General features: G+C 44.8%; 1 protein-coding gene across 9 annotated transcripts in view; it reads right to left on the bottom strand.

Annotated features, from left to right (window-relative positions):
- SERGEF (secretion regulating guanine nucleotide exchange factor) overlaps positions 1–18,345 on the bottom strand; it is a 195,864-nt gene that overhangs the window by 63,654 nt on the left and 113,865 nt on the right. For 6 of the 9 annotated variants that reach the window (XM_033120001.1, XM_033120002.1, XM_033120007.1 and 3 more), the window contains 2 exons: positions 8,249–8,285; positions 6,082–6,168 (listed from right to left, as the gene is read on the bottom strand). In XM_033120001.1, the coding sequence (XP_032975892.1) occupies positions 6,082–6,168; positions 8,249–8,285 (124 nt within the window). Of the gene's footprint in view, positions 1–6,081; positions 6,169–7,914; positions 8,070–8,248; positions 8,286–18,345 lie in introns of those variants that run through there. The other 3 variants (XM_033120003.1, XM_033120009.1, XM_033120008.1) reach the window with 2 other exon arrangements.

Below are 18,345 nucleotides of genomic sequence, written 5' to 3'. Positions count from 1 at the left end.
GTTGTGAATTGACGAGGAGGCGGGATCAGGATGTCCTTAAACATCAAAAACCCAAGACAATGTTGAAAGAGTGAGCAAAATGATTCGATCAAACAGGTGATTTACTATTGGACATTTCTGAGGATCTGAACACCTCTTACGGTTCCATTCAAAGCATTTTAACAACAGATTTGAACATGAGGCAAGTGAGTGTGACATTTGTGCCATGAATTTTGACTGCTGAACAAAAGCAACAGCATTTGTCAATTTCGTTGGCATTGCGTGATCGTGCCGCTTCAGATTCCAGCTTTTTAAAACATGTCATCACCGGAGATGCAACTTGGGTCTATGGTTATGATCCTGAGACCAAGGTTCAGAGTTCTCAATGGAAATCACCCAGTTCTCATGCAAAAAAGTGCGTCAATCAATATCTATGAGTAACATCGAGGTGATGTCAATTGTGTTTTTTGACCTTGAAGGAATTGTGTGAGCTGAGTGTATACCCAGGAACACTACAGTGAACTCTGAATATAAATACAGCATTTAAGAAATGATGTGCATAGAAGATGGCCTGAGAAATGGGCAAACGTTTTCATCCTCCATGATGACAATGCTCTGTGCCACACATTGCTTCTAGTACAGCTATTTCTGTCAAATGAAAACATTATGATGTGTCCTCATCCACCTTATTCACCGGATCTGGCACCTTGAGACTTCTGGCTCTTCCCCAAGGTCAAAATGACCATGAAAGGTAAATGCTTTGAGTTGATTCAAAATATAGAGGCAGCCACGACAGCGCAAATAAAGACACTCATGAAAGAGGACTTCAGAACTGCTTCAGAAAGTAGCAAGAATGATGAGATAAGTGTGTTCAAAGTGAGAAGGAGTATTTTGAGGGGGATTAATGACAATGTGTCTTGTACTGTAATAAATTTTCTTTTAAATTTAAGCATTCACCATATTTTTTGATCACACCTTGTATATTGTACCTCAATTAAAAAGTAAAACAAGGGATTTCTGGTCAAGATGACAAAGTATGTAAATGGTGTGCTTACCTCCTCTCACAACCACGTCAAAATGACAACTAAACTACAGAACAACCATCACTGAGAATCGCCTGAAGTCTAGCTGAACTGAAGACCTACAACTAAGGACAGAAGAAGCCAACTCGAAATTGGTAGGAGGGTCAGAGACAAGGAACAGGCTGGTCCCACACCCGTGTGTGACCATTAAAAATCAGGAGGGATATCTCAGCTGTGGAGGTCCCCCCTGGAGGAGCAAGGGGCCCATCACCACACCAGGATTCACAGCCCAGGGTTCCAGTCCTGGGGAGAGAAGTCCCTATAACTTCTGGCTGTGAAAACCAGCAGAGATTGTGGCTGAGTGAGGCAACGGTGGCTGCACTCCTAGGCGCTCCTCTTAAAGGGCTGGTGCACGGACTTACTCGCTAATGGACTCACTCACTCTGAGCTCCAGCGCTGGGGCAGCAGCTGGAAAGGTGACAGGGACATATGGGAAGGAACTGAGTTGTCTGGCTACAGGCTGAGGGCTGGAGGGGCAGCCTTCTCCCTGATGGAGGAGCTGGTGGAAGCCATTATTTCTTTGTTGAGCCTTCCCTCTTCCCTGCGTGCAGATGCAGGCAGCTGCCGGATCTAAGTCTCCATCAACCTGGCCAACACCATTTGTTTGCCCCACCTCGGTACTGAGACCCCTGCCCCATCCAACTTTTCGGGCACACCCAAGCTGCTTCCAGTGGCTTTTCCATATAAAACGCCTGCCTTGGCTCACGCTGCAGACTTTCCTAAAGTCTCTCAAAGGTTCACAAAACCCAAACAAACAACATCTGGCTTTGATGTGTCCCATACCTCTGGCTGAACAGCCCTAAGGCTGGCACTAGCAGCAGCCAGCCTGAGTTCACGGCTTGGGCTCTGGTGGCAACTCCAAGCACAATGTGGAGACAGTATTAGGGAGACTGCAAAAACAGGCACTCTTATACATGGCTGGTAGGAGTGAAAAATGGTATAATTCCAATGGAGGCCAATTTTGCAGTATCTTGCAAAATAAATACACTTAGTCTTTGATATAACATCACTTCTAGGAATTTATACTGCAGCTACACTCTCCCACACATGAAGTAACATATATATGAGGTTATTCACCACATCATTACTTGTAATAGCAAAAGACTGAAAATGACCTAAATGTCCCTCAACAGGGCACTGGTTAAATAAATCACGGCTCACAGGTACACCGGAATATGTTGCTAGAATAAGGAACGGGGAAGGCTTTTATACTGATATGGAAAGACTTCCCAGATAAATTGTTGAACGAGAAAAAAAATCAGACATTAAAAAGTATATACAGTATAACTACCATTTAAGTAAAAGGGGGGATAACAATATATCTTTGTATTCACTTATATTTGCAAAAAGAAACTAGAAGGATACAGAGGAAACTAATAATAGGCATTAGCTGCATGTGGTTGAAGGGTTTTTGGACACTGGACAGATGGGGGATACGGTAGGAGGGAGGTTTTTCATTTTAAATCTTTTTACGCTTTTTGAGTTTCGAATCATGTATGTGTATTAATTATTTTTAAAACGATATAAGTAAATAATTCTTTAAAAAGAGGTAAAGGACAATGGAAAGGGAACGAAGACTCCTAAAAGGGGTAGTTTTCCAAAACAATGTCATCAATTTCACGATTTTATCTGGTTATCATGCAGAGAACTGCTTAACCTAAAGCAAAAGAGACTTAGGCTGGATACGCAGAACATGCCAACGTGAAAGGGAAATAAATATTGAAATGAAGGGTTGAAATAATCCTATCTGGTGACCTTAAAAGGAGGCCAGACTGTCACTGGTGTGCAGGAAGGCAGCGCCAGGTAGCAGGCCAGAGGCTCTGAAGTTAGGTTCCTGGGTTAAAGACCTGAGACACAGATGCCCCTGAGCACCCTATGACCTGGGTGGGCAAAATGCTCGGCCTAAGCTTCAGCTCCCATCACCTAGAAAACGGAGTTAACAATGGTGCCAACACACCAAGTTGATATGAGGATTAAATGGACAATACACTTTGTCTACACAGTACACAGAACCACACAAGTCTGTACTTACCTCTAAGCTCTCTACAAGGCCCTGAGGTTTATAGGTGTTGCCTCTCAGAAATAGCCAGTGTCAAAACAGAATTCTCTCTATTAAATTCTTACATGAACCTGTTTGATGGGTTTCAGGCCAAGATCAGACATTCTGCCACACATATTACAAAGGTACAAGAGTTCAACAATTGGAAATCATCAGCGAAATGAAAAAAATAACAATCCTTGCATAGATTATACCTCCAATTTGGTGAAAGATTTGGCTTTGCTTGGAGGAGGAGGAGGCACCACACTTTCCTGCCAAATATCTAACCCTTTAACAATGTCTGTCTGGCGAGCCTGAAGCAGCCTGAGTGCTTCAGGAAAAGGCCATCAGTAAAATCCTTTCCGAGGGTCTGTGTGGAGCGGGGAGAGAGGAAATGCAGTCAGCTCTTTTTTCTCTGCAGGAAGGGAAGGCTGAACAACTGCACATCAGGAGAGAAGGCATACAAATTGCCCATTCAAGTCCAAATAAGCTCTTAGGGGAAGCAAAACAGCTGGAGTCAATTCAGCCACACAAGGAGGTGAGGACCCCAAAGACAGGGCTGGACTGGGAGAGGCAGGTTGGCATCTTCTGAGCAAGTGGCGGTCACATGCCCTCAACTCACCTCTGCTGACCTTAGTCTATGCCACGAATGGGAGCCAGCCAGCCAGCTTTGTCAGATGTGGAGGGAAATCTTGGGTGGAAAGGAAGAAAGAAAGGAAGCAAACTAGTGAACCTGCCAAGCAACTGAGTACCTGCTGAGCACCTGTTATGTGGCAGGCACTGAGCAAGTACCTGACATACCTGTGCCATTTGGAAGAACAACTTTTAGGGTTGGGTATTGTGATGGTGATTTTTATTTTTTTTTTTTTAAGATTTTATTGGGGAACAGTGTGTACTTCCAGGACTTTTTTCCAAGTCAAGTTGTCCTTTCAGTCTTAGTTGTGGAGGGCGCAGCTGAGCTCCAGGTCCAGTTGCCGTTGTTAGTTGCAGGGGGCGCAGCCCACCATCCCTTGCGGGAGTCAAACCGCCAACCTTGTGATTTAGAGGATGCACTCCAACCAACTGAGCCATCCAGGAGCTCAGCAGCAGCTCAGCTCAAGGTGCCGTGTTCAATCTTAGTTGCAGGGGGCAGAGCCCACCATCCCTTGTGGGATTCGAAGAATCGAACTGGCAACCTTGTGGTTGAGAGCCCACTGGCCCATGTGGGAATCAAACCGGCAGCCTTCGGAGTTAGGAGCATGGAGCTCCACCTGCCTGAGCCACCGGGCCGTCCGGTGATGGTGATTTTATAGATGAGGAATCAGGCTCAGTGACAAAGGAAGAGTGATTGTACAGGCACATAGCCAGAAAGTGGCCAGGCCGGCCATGGCAAATGGCCTCAGCTCTCTCCTTCCTGCTTGTCACTTGAGCTTTTCTATGCTCAGTTCCCACAGTCCTGCCTTTGTTTAAAGCAGGAACTTGCATCATCTCACCATCCTTTCTAGCCATGGGGGTGCCTGGAGGCAAACACAGAAAAGGTCTAAGAGAAGCTTCATTGGAAAACTAAGGAAAGAACAAAAGCAAATTGCAAAAGAAGGGGGGGGAAAGAAACCTGGAAGCAAATGAAGGAGCAGAGTAGAATTCTTTTGATCCCCTAGGAATCCTGAAATATGGCTTCTGGAGCTTGCCTCAGGCTGGAACATGCAAGTCCTGAGATCCTGTCTGGGACAGGGATAGCAGAATTTTAACCTGGAACAAATATGGACTATCAATGCTTCCAGGGCTGCTGGGATTTCCAGGTCCCCTAGATTGGGGTGCCCAGGATACAGTTTACAAATCCATTCTGCAGCTATGCTGAGTTCCTGCCCTGGACACTTCCCTCTCTAGCTTCTGAGATTCCCACCCTGAGTCTCAGACCTTCTTATAGTCATCTTACAATCACTTCCTTCCTTGAGGTCTTAAAATAACAACAGCTAGTATCAGCTAACTATTGTTATTGAGCCTTTACTTTTGTCCCAGGCAGTTAGCACTTTATATAACAACTTTATGAGGTCAATAACATATTCCAGATGAGGTGCTTAATACATGGAGAGGGTAAGCCACTTATACAAGGTTACACAGTTTGTAAGTGAAGGAGGCAGAATTTGAACCCAGTGCCTGTGCCCTTCTTTAGCACTACGCATAATCCCTTAGACCATAGGATGTAACAGAGTCGGAAGAGCAGTCTTGGAAGTCCGGCAGACAGCTCTACCATTTACTGCTACTTATCCCTGGGCAACCTAGGTAACCTGTCTAACTTCTGGGTCTCCGTTGTCTTCTCTATCAAGTAAGTGCAACAAATATACTTTGTGGTGTTGTGTCCATTCAGGACAGAGTAGGTCTTCAATTATGTTCTTAACTGCCTCTATTTCACCTCCTCTTCCAATGTGATTGTCTGTTGTACATTCATTAGACATTAAATCTGCTTCTACCTTTGAGCAAAGTTTGGCTTCTTTATATTCTGTTCTAGTCTATTCTGTAACTATAAGGTGTGGGACCCAGCACCTGGCTCTGTGGGGCTGGATCTCAGGGAATGAAAGTGAAGGCAGGGAAATCCATGTACAGTGGGCAATGGCAGAAGGGCAGAGGGGAGATGCTGGCTGCGAGCACAGACTTTCAGCTGGTAGGAAGTGTTCTCCTCCAGCTTGTCTCCCCCTCGCTGGCCCCTGCCACCACCAACAGGCACTTCTTGTGACTTCCTGCTGCAGGGCTTGCACCCTGCAGGGTCCCCACTGACAGCCCCATTCCTCACACGGGTACATAGGTACGGAGATATGTTCAGAGCCCTGTGACTGGGCCCACCTTTCCCGGCTCTGGAACCATTTATCCTGCCTACTGTTGAGCCAGGCCCTAGGCACTGGGGACAAAACAGAAAATGACAGGTCTGCCCTCAAAGAGTTCCCCAGCTCTCCCTGCTCTCCCACTGCCTCTGCTGTTCTCCTCACTTGGTAACGCTGGACACACCTTTCCAGAATGTCAGCATTTCTCTCTTCCAACTGAGTACTTCGCGGTAACAGTTACACGAATAAGTGATTCTCCCATCTCCCCACCCTGACCAAGAAAAATGAGAAATAAACAGAATTATAAATACAGAGGGTGCCAAAATAATGTATATACATTTTTAGAAAGGAAAAATCTGTATTAAAATTGTAATAATATATACCGATAACAAAAGATGGATACAAGTCACGTTTGACTTCTGCAATTACAAGAGGTGCTCAAAGTGGTGACCATCAGCGTCCAGACACCTCTGATTACAGCAAACTACTGCTTGAGCATAGATAACATCTCTTAAAATGTGTATACATTTTTCTGGCACCCCCAATATATATGTATGTATTTCTTATGTACCTCTACATACCAGCTATTCACATACATTATCTCATCTCATCAACAGAACAACAATCCTGCAAGGGGGGATTATCCCCATTACATAGATTAAGGGAGGAAAGAATGGAAGCTTACACAGCGGTGGCGCTGGTTTGAACCAGGGCTGTCCACCTACAGAGTCTGTGTTCTTTCTACAGCCCCACGCTGGCCTCTGCCAGCACAGCCTGACACCCTGCTAGCTCTGGTCCCCTCCTTTGTCTGGATTTTGTTCTTTCAAGTATTTAGATTCCCTGCAATCTTCTTGTTTGTGCTGGTCCCAGAGGGAGCCAGCCTCTCCCAGTCCAGTGACAACAGCAGCGGCAGCGGCATCCTAGGCACCACCTCGGAGTCTCTGATGAGCCTGTCTCAATTATACCCAGGCTGGAAGAGTTCCGGCACTGCTGCAAAGCATGCAGGTTTGCTGCTCCATTTTCTCTCTCCTCTGACTCCAGCCTCTTTGACTCCCCACCCCTCTGCCGGCTGGCAGCCTACCTCCTCTGCTGTCCTCGGTTCTGCCTCTCTGCCTCCTTACAGATCACGTTCAGGCCTGCAAAGCAGAGCTTCCAACTGCTGCCACCCCAGACAGCTGAACCAGGCTAGCTCAATTCAGAAAAGAGTGCTCAAGTCTCTGCTGAGTGCCAGGCACTGCTCTGGACGCCGCAAGTGGGCAGGAAGCAGAAGGAAAATGCAGGGGCCGTGCCCTTCAGAAGCTTAGAGCCAGAGACTGGGAGAGAAAGTAGACAGAGAACAGAAACTGCCAGCACGGGCAGACAGTGAGGGGGTTGTAATAGAGTCCTAAAATATCAGAGCTGGAGGGAACCTTGGTTTCCTGTTTTAACCCCTCCATTTTATAGGTGGGGGAACTAAAGCCCACAGGAGAGGGCAATTATTTGAAAAAAATGATACCAGGTAGTAACAACCAGCACTTCTAAAACCCTTACTAGAAGCTAAGTACTGTTCCACATGCTTTACCTGGATTAACTCACTTAACCCTCTCAACAGCCCTCCGAGGCAGGCACTCTTGCCCCTCTCATCCCCCCATTTTAAAGATGAAGAAAATGAGGCACTGAGGGGTTAAGTACCTTGCTTGTCCACGTTCACACAGGTACTTATCGAAAACCTGTATTGAACTTAGGCCGTCGGGCCCTACATTGTTGTCTCTCTAATGTCCTGTGAGATGGAGACAGAATCTACACGCGGAAGTAATGAGAAGGTTCTCAAAGGAATTACTCATAGGCCTGATTATGAAAGCAGTGAACCTTGGTTATCCAGTCAACCCAGAGAAAGCCTCGATTAACCAGAGGTTTGGCTTCCACCAGGAGCTCCTGAGCACCAGCAAACACAAAGCAGTGAGCGAACAGAGCCCCGTATTTCCAAAGAAAGAGCCAACAAGGAGGAAAGAACTTTCGTGCAAGGGATTTATTCACAGAAACAGCAGTAGCCCCAGTCCTCTTCCCCTTTTTATGTCTGACTTTCCACACATGCTGCCCTCAGCCTAATAAGATCTTTCTTATCTTCAAAGGCCACTTCCTGAGGCAGGGAGACCGGCTCAGGCACCTTAAAAAGATGTTCAATTATGTGGACTGAAATTTTTAGAAAAGGAGCTTCTATAATAGTCCAGCCTTGGTCAACCAAAGACCTCCATTTCCCAGAGTCCCCCCATCACACACACATACATGCCCCCTGGCTTTGCACCACCAAGAGTCTTCTCCATTTCTGCCACAGGCGTTTCAGAACAAACAGTTACCAGTATATGACTTACCAGTCACTGCCAGATTATGCTCTGAGCCACAAGAGACCTGTAAAAAGAAAGAAAATAAGTTATAGTAGAGAAATAAAATGTATAGATATTTCAGCCTACATACTTTATGCATCACAGTTATTTTTTAATAATGCCAACATCCATTTTGGGCAAATTCTAGGAAGCAGAAAGGGGCACCATACACAAAAGTTAAGACTATAATTACAACACACTTGCAACTACATAAAAAGTGATTTTTAAAAAAACCGAATGGAAATACAGCAAGATATTAAAGTATTTGTCTTTAAGCAGTGAGACCATGAGTGATTTTTAAAAATGCTTTCTTCCTTCTACTTTTTCATATTTTTCAAATTTTCTCTAATGAGCGTGTATTACTATAAAAATGGAACTATAAGGCAATACAAATGAGTTTTTGAAAACTGAATTCAAAAGACCATCATTTTCACCCAGACTAATAAATTGAGGAAAGAATTTGGTGGAAACATGGCTGAGGACAATTGCTTCACTTTCCTCATCTGCTCACTCTCCCTTTCGCCTTTCAGTCACACAAACATCTGTAGTTCTCTGAACATGACATGCTCTCTCACACACCTGGGCCTTTCTTTGCACATGCTGTTCCCCTGTTTGGAATGCCCTCTCGACTGCCTACCTAGAAAACTTCCACTCATCCTTTAAAATCTCAAAGCGTCACCAGGTCACCTTTGCAGTTGCTTCTAGGCAGACTCAAGCACTCCTTTCCTGGCACAACTTACATGTACCCCCATTGTAGCAATTATCTTGTGATCGTTTACATTATTTTCCTGTCTCCTCACTAGACTGCACGTGCTTGGAGAACAGGGCTGGGTCTCATTCACCTCCGTATTGCACAGATGGATTGTACAAACCGGGGGACTTGGGGAACATCTGTTGAATTAGAGAATGGATGAAAAAGATCAAAGTACATGAAGAACAAATACCTAATACACAAAAGACAATAATTTGAGGCTCTGAGTCCAGCGTTTCCACCCAGCGAGAGGCACTTCTTGCCTTTCAGTCCCCACACGTCCGAACTGCTACCAGGAGAAAGTGACTGAGAATATAAAAGCAGAAACTGTTCTCCAGGTACAATTAAAAGGAAATCCAGACTCTGGGGAAGCATCCTGTGACCTTTATCAAGATGCTCACTTTAGTTCCTGGCAAGAGGAAGGCTGCAGGTACTTATGGAATGTCAATGCTGGAAGGGCCCTGGAGATCTCCTCCAATCTTTCCACATTATTAAGAGAAAGCTGAGGCTTGGGAGGAGGACAGAACTTGCCTTGGATGCCAGAGCAAGTGTGTGTCAAAACTAAGACCAGAGCCCCTATGATTCCCACACAAATTCCTTTCCTGATGCTATAGCTTCTCAGTCTTTCCCAGCGGAGACTACTTGGAGGTTTTATTCAGAGGAAATCAGCACAGGCCCCTGACAGTAACAGGCTCAAACATTTGAGCACTGGAAGCCAAATCACACACTGGTAGGTGAGAAGGGGCAACAAGGCTTCTGAGGCTTTTTTCCTTATAACAGCTGTGCTTCCCAGATCCCGGCTTCTACAGCAAAGAGGGCTACCCACACGCAGGTGGACTCCCTGACAGTGTCTGGCAAAGAAGCACCTGTATGTTTTATCCCAGTAAACATTTCCAGGTTGCCTAGTCTCTGATCTGAGACAGGCTCTGCATCTAATTTATCTGAGAAGCCCCACCAAGCCTCACCCAGGGCCATATACCAGCACATATCCATTATGCTTCTTCGTTATACCAAGGCTGGCTCCCTAGGTTCTGTCATAGAAAGCTGTTTCAATTGAAAAACTGGAAAAAACTTAGATGTTGAACATTAGGGTAATGTAATGCTTATGTAAATTATGACAGAGCTATCTGATGCACTATTACACAGACTTGGGAAATGATGCTTACAATACAGGAAAATACTCATGATATCCTGTGAACTGAAAAATCGCCTAACAACTATGTATGTCAGATGATCTCAACTCTATAATAAAACATTGGGTAAAAGACAGAAGGAGACACATCCAAATGTTAACAGTGATTGCCTAGGCTAGGGATGGGGTAGGCATTACAAGTGTGGTTTTTCCTTTTGCTTTTTCTATGCTCTCTGGATTTTATTCCCCTTTCTTATACTCAGAAAATATATCTATTAAGAATGAGAAAAATAAATATAATGCCGTTCCCACCACAGAGGAAATAAATAACTACCTGTTATAAAATCTGTTATGTTCTGAAGTAGTGGGAGAAAAAGATTTGAAGGAAACATAACTAAATTATGAGGGCAGCCTACCATCGTGGTGGTAGGATTATAAGATATTTTTTTCTTCAATTCTCTATTTTTCAAATATTGTTTAACGGTGGTGGTAGCAGTAGTGGGGATGGTGGCAGTGATAAGAGCAGAAATTAAAGCCACCATATATTGAAGACTCATACGTGCCAGGCGTCATGCCAAGGCTCTTTATAAACATTCTCTCCTCTTACTCATCACAATAATCTTTTCAGGTAGGTTTGACTTGGCTCATTTTAGACCTAAGAAACTGAGCTCATACATATTAAATAACTTTTAGAGCTAGCCAAGTGGCAGTAGCAGAATTAAAACCCAGGTCTGCCTGATCTCTAAGCTCTGGTTCTACACTGTTAGATCATGTTACCTTTGTTTTTTAAAAAAGGAAGCTATTTCATTTTACAAAATGCAGACAGAGAAAAGGTCTGCCTCTGACTGCCAGGACTCACCCTGGGGCTGTGGACTGCAGAGCTGACCAACCTTGAGGACCAGGGGCTTCTGGAAACAAGCCACTGACAAATGCCAGCATCAGGCAGCAGATACGGCTCTGAATTAATGAGCGAGACAGTGATGAATGGATTTTGTCAAGGCATGTTAGAGCTTGAAGCTCAAAGCTCCCTGCTGCTCCTTGCTGTCTGCACACTGGCACAGAGGCCAGCAGACTGCCCACCGCAGGCCACAAAATCCCAGTGCTATACTCCTTCAGGAAGATGGTGTCAATGACCATTGGCTCCTGTCAGCATCTGCCCACTGCCCAGCTGCAGGCAGCTTTCTAGAAGACTCTGGGAACAGTGGCAGTGTGCCTAGGAGGAAGAGATTCCAAGCCAGGAAGCCAGGTGGGAAACTCGGTCCTCTGCTTTCTGGCTCTGAGACCTTTGGCTAGGCCTCTCGGGTCTCAGTGTTCCCAGGTATATAAAGTACACGACCGTGTCTGTTCCTTCTGCCTCACAGAATGCTAGAGGACAAATGAGACACTCCATCTTCTCGGAGCCATGTGCCTCGCCTTTCTTACATATAAATCTGACTGTGTCACGTCCCTGTACAGAACTCTCCACAGGCTCCCACTAAACTACACAGTGGGAGGCTACACTACACAGTATGGCTTACAAGGCCCTCAAAAGAAGGCGCCCATTTACCGCTCTGGCTTCATTTCTTTCCCCTGCTACTCATGAACCCTCAACCCCCAATAACATATCCTCTTGGTTCCACTCACACTATATTACGTTTTCTCTAAGAACACCATGCAATTTCAGGCTTTCCTACATACAATTCTCCTTGACTGGAATTCCCTTTCTCCCACTGTCTACCTGGCTAAATCCTTCAAGAGAGCTCAGATATCACCTCCTAGTGACGCCAGCCGTGACTTCTCAAGACAGAGCCAGCTGCCCCACCCTTGCTATTCCCACAACATTGTGCATCATGGCCGTTATCACACATGAGAGGGCTAGTCATGCACTGGGCGTGTCTGTCTCTCACATATCCAGCAGGATGCCTGCCCAACAGTGTCTCTGCCACATAGCCCAAGGGCAGGGCATGAAGGCGGGTGGGGAATACAAAGATCAGGGGCCCAGGGAAGTTAGATGGTTCCCAAACAAGTGTGAGCAGTGGTGTGGCCATTGCAACACAAGTGGAGAAAGGCACGGAGATGCAGTGAGGGCAGGCAGGGGATGGCACTACAAGAACAGTGTCGAGATGGCGGAGGCACCAAAAGCACAGCGGGATTGTTCCAGAAACTCGAGCACAGCAAAGCACAGTAAACCAGCAACAGAGGTCAGTCCTAGGAGACCGAGTCCCACTATAGAGAAAGAAGGGTCCAGCTTGCTGGTTGGGACTTCAAGAGAAAGAGGGCACACCTCTCCAAGGGTGACGGGTGTGGAACAAAGGTGGCTGTGGAAAGCTGTCCTTGACGTGGTACTGCTCAAGTACTTAGAGGGGTCTTTTCTGTTCAGGCATTTCAGCCCGAGGAGACAGAGAGGCAAAAGATAGTTTCCAAACCCCCAACTGCCACAGGGACAAGATCTCCCAGCAAACCTCCTGCCAGGCTAGCCTCCGTCAGTTCTTACGAAGGGAGTTGCTCAGGGATCTCCTGGTGGCTGGATCCCGCTAAATGCAGCTGCATGGGGATGAGCTGGGGCAAGAATTGACTGGTAGTAGGTGCCCAGTGGATCTATGCTGAATGCACTAATGCGTTAAATGAATGAATAACTACATGAATAGGCAAAAAGGAGACTAACATGAAAATATCTGCCAAACGTTGAATGTAAGCACTTTAGCTCTCAGCAATACACTTATACCATTTCTAAAATTAGCTGACTGGCCCTTTGGAGTGCTTAGGGCCAGGTGCTTGGCTAACTGCTTTGCCTGCTGTATCTCATTTAAACCTAGACCAAACCTAAGAGAGGGATTCTTTTGTCACAGCTGCTTTACAAATGAAGCGATTGGGGTTCAGAGAGGTAAGGGAGCTCGCACAGTGTTTTACAGTGAGTGCAGGAGCAGGATTCTGTGACCATTCAGATTCAACCTTTCTATCCTCCCAACTGTTTTAACCCTTCTTGTTTGCATATAGGATGGAAATAAATCACCCACCCAGTTCCTGAACTTTTGGCAACCCTGTGCCAATTGTTAAGGGATCTTAAGCTGGGAGAATCCTCGACTTACAAGGCCCAAACCACATCTTCCTGGGGCTAGCGGGGTCCACCTCGGGACTGATCCAGATGCTGCTCCAGAGCTTTATCTTGAGGGAAAAGGCTGTGAAAGGACAACAAAGCTTTGTCCTCTGCCCTCCCCGTGGAAGCTATCACCTGACAGGGAACTCCACCAGATTTTACAACACTGAGCAAAGGGAAATCAAGGCACGGAAAACAGAGTGGGGCGGGAACGCACAGGCTTCGGGGGAAGAAGCACTGAGATGCCAAGGAGAGAAAGCAGAGACAGGGACCGCCTAGGGACCACCTGGGGACACGCGTGGTGTCCTTCAGGGCCCGCTGATTGGTTCCCGCCCCTGCCAGTGGGCCCAGTGGCCTGCGGATGCTATGGCAACGAGGTGCCTGTGCGGAGGCACGTGACGCCGGGGGCTGGGCAGCCATTCCCGGGGACTCCGAGGAGGGATTCAAAGCCTGGGCTCCCCGCCCCACTCAAAGTGCTTGGCAGGCAACGGCTGGCCGCCTAGAAGGAGAAGCGTGCTGCGAACAGCTCCAGAAAGGCAGCGTCCACGGGGGTTTACAGGGAGGGGAATGGGTATCTCCGTGCAACCTTTGCTAGAACTGCCCAAACCCTGTTGCCATGTGTGTAGAACTCTGGGGAGACAAACAGAATTTCCAAACCTGTTAGAAAAGCAGGGCTGGAAGGCTGGGCATGTTTCACAGACAAACTGCAGTCCTGGTAAGCACTGGAGTTTTACCCCTCGGCTCAGAAACTGCCCCAAATGGAACCCATTGTGACAGCAGAGTGGCAGCTCAGCTGCTGGCTTCTGGAAGCACCTACCCTTAGAAAGACATCTTTAACCCCGTGTGTGAGGGCTTGAATTTTTGACTGAAGCCTAGATGTCAAAGGAGGTAAAAAAATGAGACCTCCAGGCCCAGCGCTCCATCTGTCCTCCACCTCAGTCCTAGGTGAAGAACCCATTCTCCCTGTGAAGCCAATTCCTTTTTTTCCAAAGCACATTATATACCTAAGAAAATGAGTAGTCAGGTTCTACTACTTCCTCAAGTGGAGAGGTTGGGGTGGGGCTGAAGAGAGCTAAAATGTGGTAAGGGCCTAGACAGCAGGCATACGACATTACGGAATTCCACTTTACCTGCATATAACCTCACATGCTCAGCTGCTCTGAGAAGTGAGAATCTGTGTCAGCAAACACTGGTCAGCGAACACACTCAGGGGACTTAAAGCACTAGTGCCAGGTCACACTGGACTATACACCCAGCTTGGCCTTGATCCAAAGCCTGTGAGCTGCACGACTACACATACTGTCTTCCTCTTCTGATACTAGTCCCAGACTGCCCCAGTCAGTAAGGCTCAGATTCTCAAGTGACAGACAGATCTCTGACTCTTTATCTCCTTCTGACTGTCTCCATCCTGTTAATTCTGCCTTCTCGAAGACTCTCAAAGCTGTCTTGATTTCCAGCTGCTACCATCTTAGTTCAGTCCTTTTCACTCCAGCCTGGATTCTTTTAAAAGACACTTAAGTGACTTCAAGCTCTCTTCTCTCTGTCATGTCACGACATCATTTAAAATTAAAAAAAAAAATTTAAGTTGTCATACTCTCAAAGTTCCTAACTTCCTACCACACTCCCACTCCTTTTCTACGTAAACCTGTTAACCCAGAAACACTGGGTTCTCTGTCCCTGGAAAATCTGTTTCCCCACTTTTGTACCTTTACTGGCACCATTTTCCCTTCTCTATACCATTATAAACCCGACCAACCCTACACGACCCAGTTCAATACCCCACTGCCTTGAGGAAGCGTCCCAGATTCTCTCAGCCCCAAGGAGATGAGTCTTCTTTCAAATCCTACCACCTGCCTTGGCTATAGTTTGCTTTTGTCAAATCTCCTTTGTACTGTTGATAATTTGGGTATCGAGGTAGACATGTCTTCCCCAGTCAGTGTGAGGTAGTTAAAAGCTTTTCTTATGGAACCAGGAGACCTAGACTTGAGTCCTGGCTCTGCCACTTCCTGGTCACAGAACCTTGGGCAAATTGCTTTGCCCCTCTGGCCTTCAGTTCCTGCATCTTTAAAATGGGGTAACAACAACCTGGCATATGTCATACACTAAAAGCCTTCAGCCACCCCCCACCTCCTCCTCACATCTGCAGAACAAAATTCATTCTGAGCTTGGCCCTGTTCTACCAGTACAGATAAGTTTCCAGAACATATAAAAGGAAACTATAAGCATTGGGAACTGGCATAGGTTCACTGTGAACAGTTCATTTCCTTTTCAACCGTTCCTCTCCTTAGAGGGCTTGAGAAATGTCTACTGAATTAGCATACACACAATAACTAGAATACAATACACACAATTAAACTATGAATGCTTGCCTTTCCCAGAGTGCCCTTCTAAGGGTATTCCTTTCTCCTAAGTGGCCATGTTGATACTATGTGCTCCTCCTTCCTGTGGGCACACCTAACCAGACTATGAATGAACACCTGTCCCAAGGTGGGTTAATGCATAGATTGGCCACAGCCTGTGAAGTGACTTAAGGTGAAAATTCTGCCTGAAAAGGGTTGTAGGGAGTGAGTCCTCTAGTCTAGTTGGTAGCTGGGGCAGTGGAAAGAAATAGACACAAGAAAGGGTAACATAAGGAGGAGCTACAGACAGAAGAGTCAGAAGCAGCAGGAACAAAGTCAAGAAGAGTAGCTAAGTCATGAGAATGTGAGAGTTGTAGACCTACTGCTGAGGGCATAAGAAGGTCTAGGGTTTTAGCTGCCTTGTTTTCTACATGACCTTCCAGTTGTTTTTGTATGAGGCATTTGCTTCACCTGTTTTCCTTACTCATGCTCATCCTTACAATACTAAAGTAACCTGGGAGTATCTCTGATCCTTATAGACTAAAAGCACCTAACACAACAACGCATCTGGATTTCAGTAAAAACACATCATTAAGTTCCTTTTACCCTTGAGAACAGGATGGAACCAGGTAAGCTGAACAACCAAATTCAAAGACAGGCAATTAACAGACTCAGGCCAGCCAAACATCCTATAGCATGCCTCTCAAAAATAAAAATAAATAATAAATAATAATCCTTGCCCTAATAGCCAAGAAAGGTTGAAATTAAAGAAGACTGCCAATACAAGTGCTGCTGAGGATGTAGAATAATGGAACTCTCTTACATTGCTGGCAGGAATGTAAATTCAACAACTGCTTTGAAAAACAGTATCTACTAAAGCTATATATATATATATATATATATATATATAGAGAGAGAGAGAGAGAGAGAGAGAGAGAGAGAGAGAGACCCAAGTACTCAAAATAAAGGATTACTTACTTTGATCAAAAGACATGTACAAGAATATTCCTACCAGCTTTATTTATAATAAAGAACATAAAATTACCCAAATATTCATCATCAGTAGAATGGATAAAGGGTAGTTTATTCAAAATACTTTATAACAATGGGGGAAAAAACTATAGCTGTTCACAACATGGATAAATCTTCAAGAATAATGGTAAACAAAAGAAACCAGACACAGAAAAGTAAATATTGTATGATTCTACTTACACGAAGCTCAAAAGTAGGCAAAACTTATTTTAACGAAATAACTGTTCTGAAGGGGAAAAAAGAACTAATCCTGGTAATTGTTAAACACAGTACTTTGACTAAAAACTTCTGTTTAAAAACAAAAAGGGTCAAAAGAAAATCTTTAATTCTACTTAGTGGACTTTTAAAAATCATTGGCATATGTATGTATCAATTCTGAAAGTATTTAGTGTGTATTGTGCAAATGAGGAATGTGCAAATGAGGAAATATACGTATTAAGGTTGGTGGGAGTCAGAGTTTTCACTGTAGAGGAAGGAAACACAAATATGGAATGAAGGATGGCAGAAAGGAACACTGTGGACATTGGATTACAATTAGAGGTATCAGTATGAACTCTCAGTTTTACACACACACACACACACACACACACACACACACACACACACACCCCACAGGTTGAATTAAACCAATATGAAACTGCCCAGAAGAAATAACACCCCAGCAGCAATGAGTTCACTTGGTGCATGGATCTTGACATTTAAATGATATTCAACTAAGAGGAATCAGAGCTCTTTGGAGAAATGGCTGGTTCTAGGGTTGGGAAAGAACAATTTTGAGCCTGAAACTTCTATTTGTGCCAGGAAATAAGGAAGTGATCAAAAAATGAGAGGGACATGTCCAAAGAATACAGGAACCAGCTTGAAGGTTCTCCCAATGGCTAAATCAGGGCGAATTTGAGCATCAAAATGAGTAACAGTAGATTATAACCCAATGAATAAAATAAAAATGCATGAGTATACACTGAATAATAAATAGAGGATGAGGGAACGCTCTTCCTTACAGTTCAATGTCAAAAATAATAAATATAAAAGGAATAGTTGGGCAAGAAAATAATTTTGCAATAGTAATAATTCAGGCAAGAATCATTAAGGGATGTTAAAACTACTGGGCAAAAGTCTGAAAAGGAACAGGATTTTTACACAGCCTCCAAGTATCTCTTCACAGATGACTTCTTATTTACAAAGGAGAAATGGTAACTTTACAGCAGAGAAAGGAGGCACCACCACCTTACCCAACTGATCTAAGTTAGTATCTCTAATAATGGGATAAACTGATATGAGGTGCCTCTTCATACAACGCATAAAGACACATCACTTATTTAGTATTCCTGCCAAAAGTGCCGAAATGAAATTTAATCATAAGGAAAAATCAGATAAAACCGAATTGCAAGCCCTTATACAAAACAACTACGAAATAACTGGCCTGTACTCTTCAAAAAATATCAATGTCATCAAATATAAAGTAAAGCTCTTCCAGATTAAAGGAAGCAAAAAGACATGACAACTAAATGCAATATATGATCCTGGACGGGATCCTGGATCAAAGTGAAAAATTGCCATAAAAGATATTAAGACAACTGGAGAAATATGAAGATGCTCTGTGGATTAGATAACAATATTCCATCCATGTTAAATTTTCAGAAAAGAGAGGACACAAATGCACATAAATGTGGCAAAATGTTAATACCTGTTGTGCCTGGGTGAAGGATTTGGAGATTTCTTTATATTATTCTTGCAACTCGTCCATAAATTTGA

This window comes from Rhinolophus ferrumequinum, chromosome 11 (genome assembly GCF_004115265.2).
Source record: "Rhinolophus ferrumequinum isolate MPI-CBG mRhiFer1 chromosome 11, mRhiFer1_v1.p, whole genome shotgun sequence".
Taxonomy (NCBI): domain Eukaryota; kingdom Metazoa; phylum Chordata; class Mammalia; order Chiroptera; family Rhinolophidae; genus Rhinolophus; species Rhinolophus ferrumequinum.
Note: the sequence above shows the minus strand (reverse complement) of the source record. Positions and strands in the feature narration are given on the sequence as shown.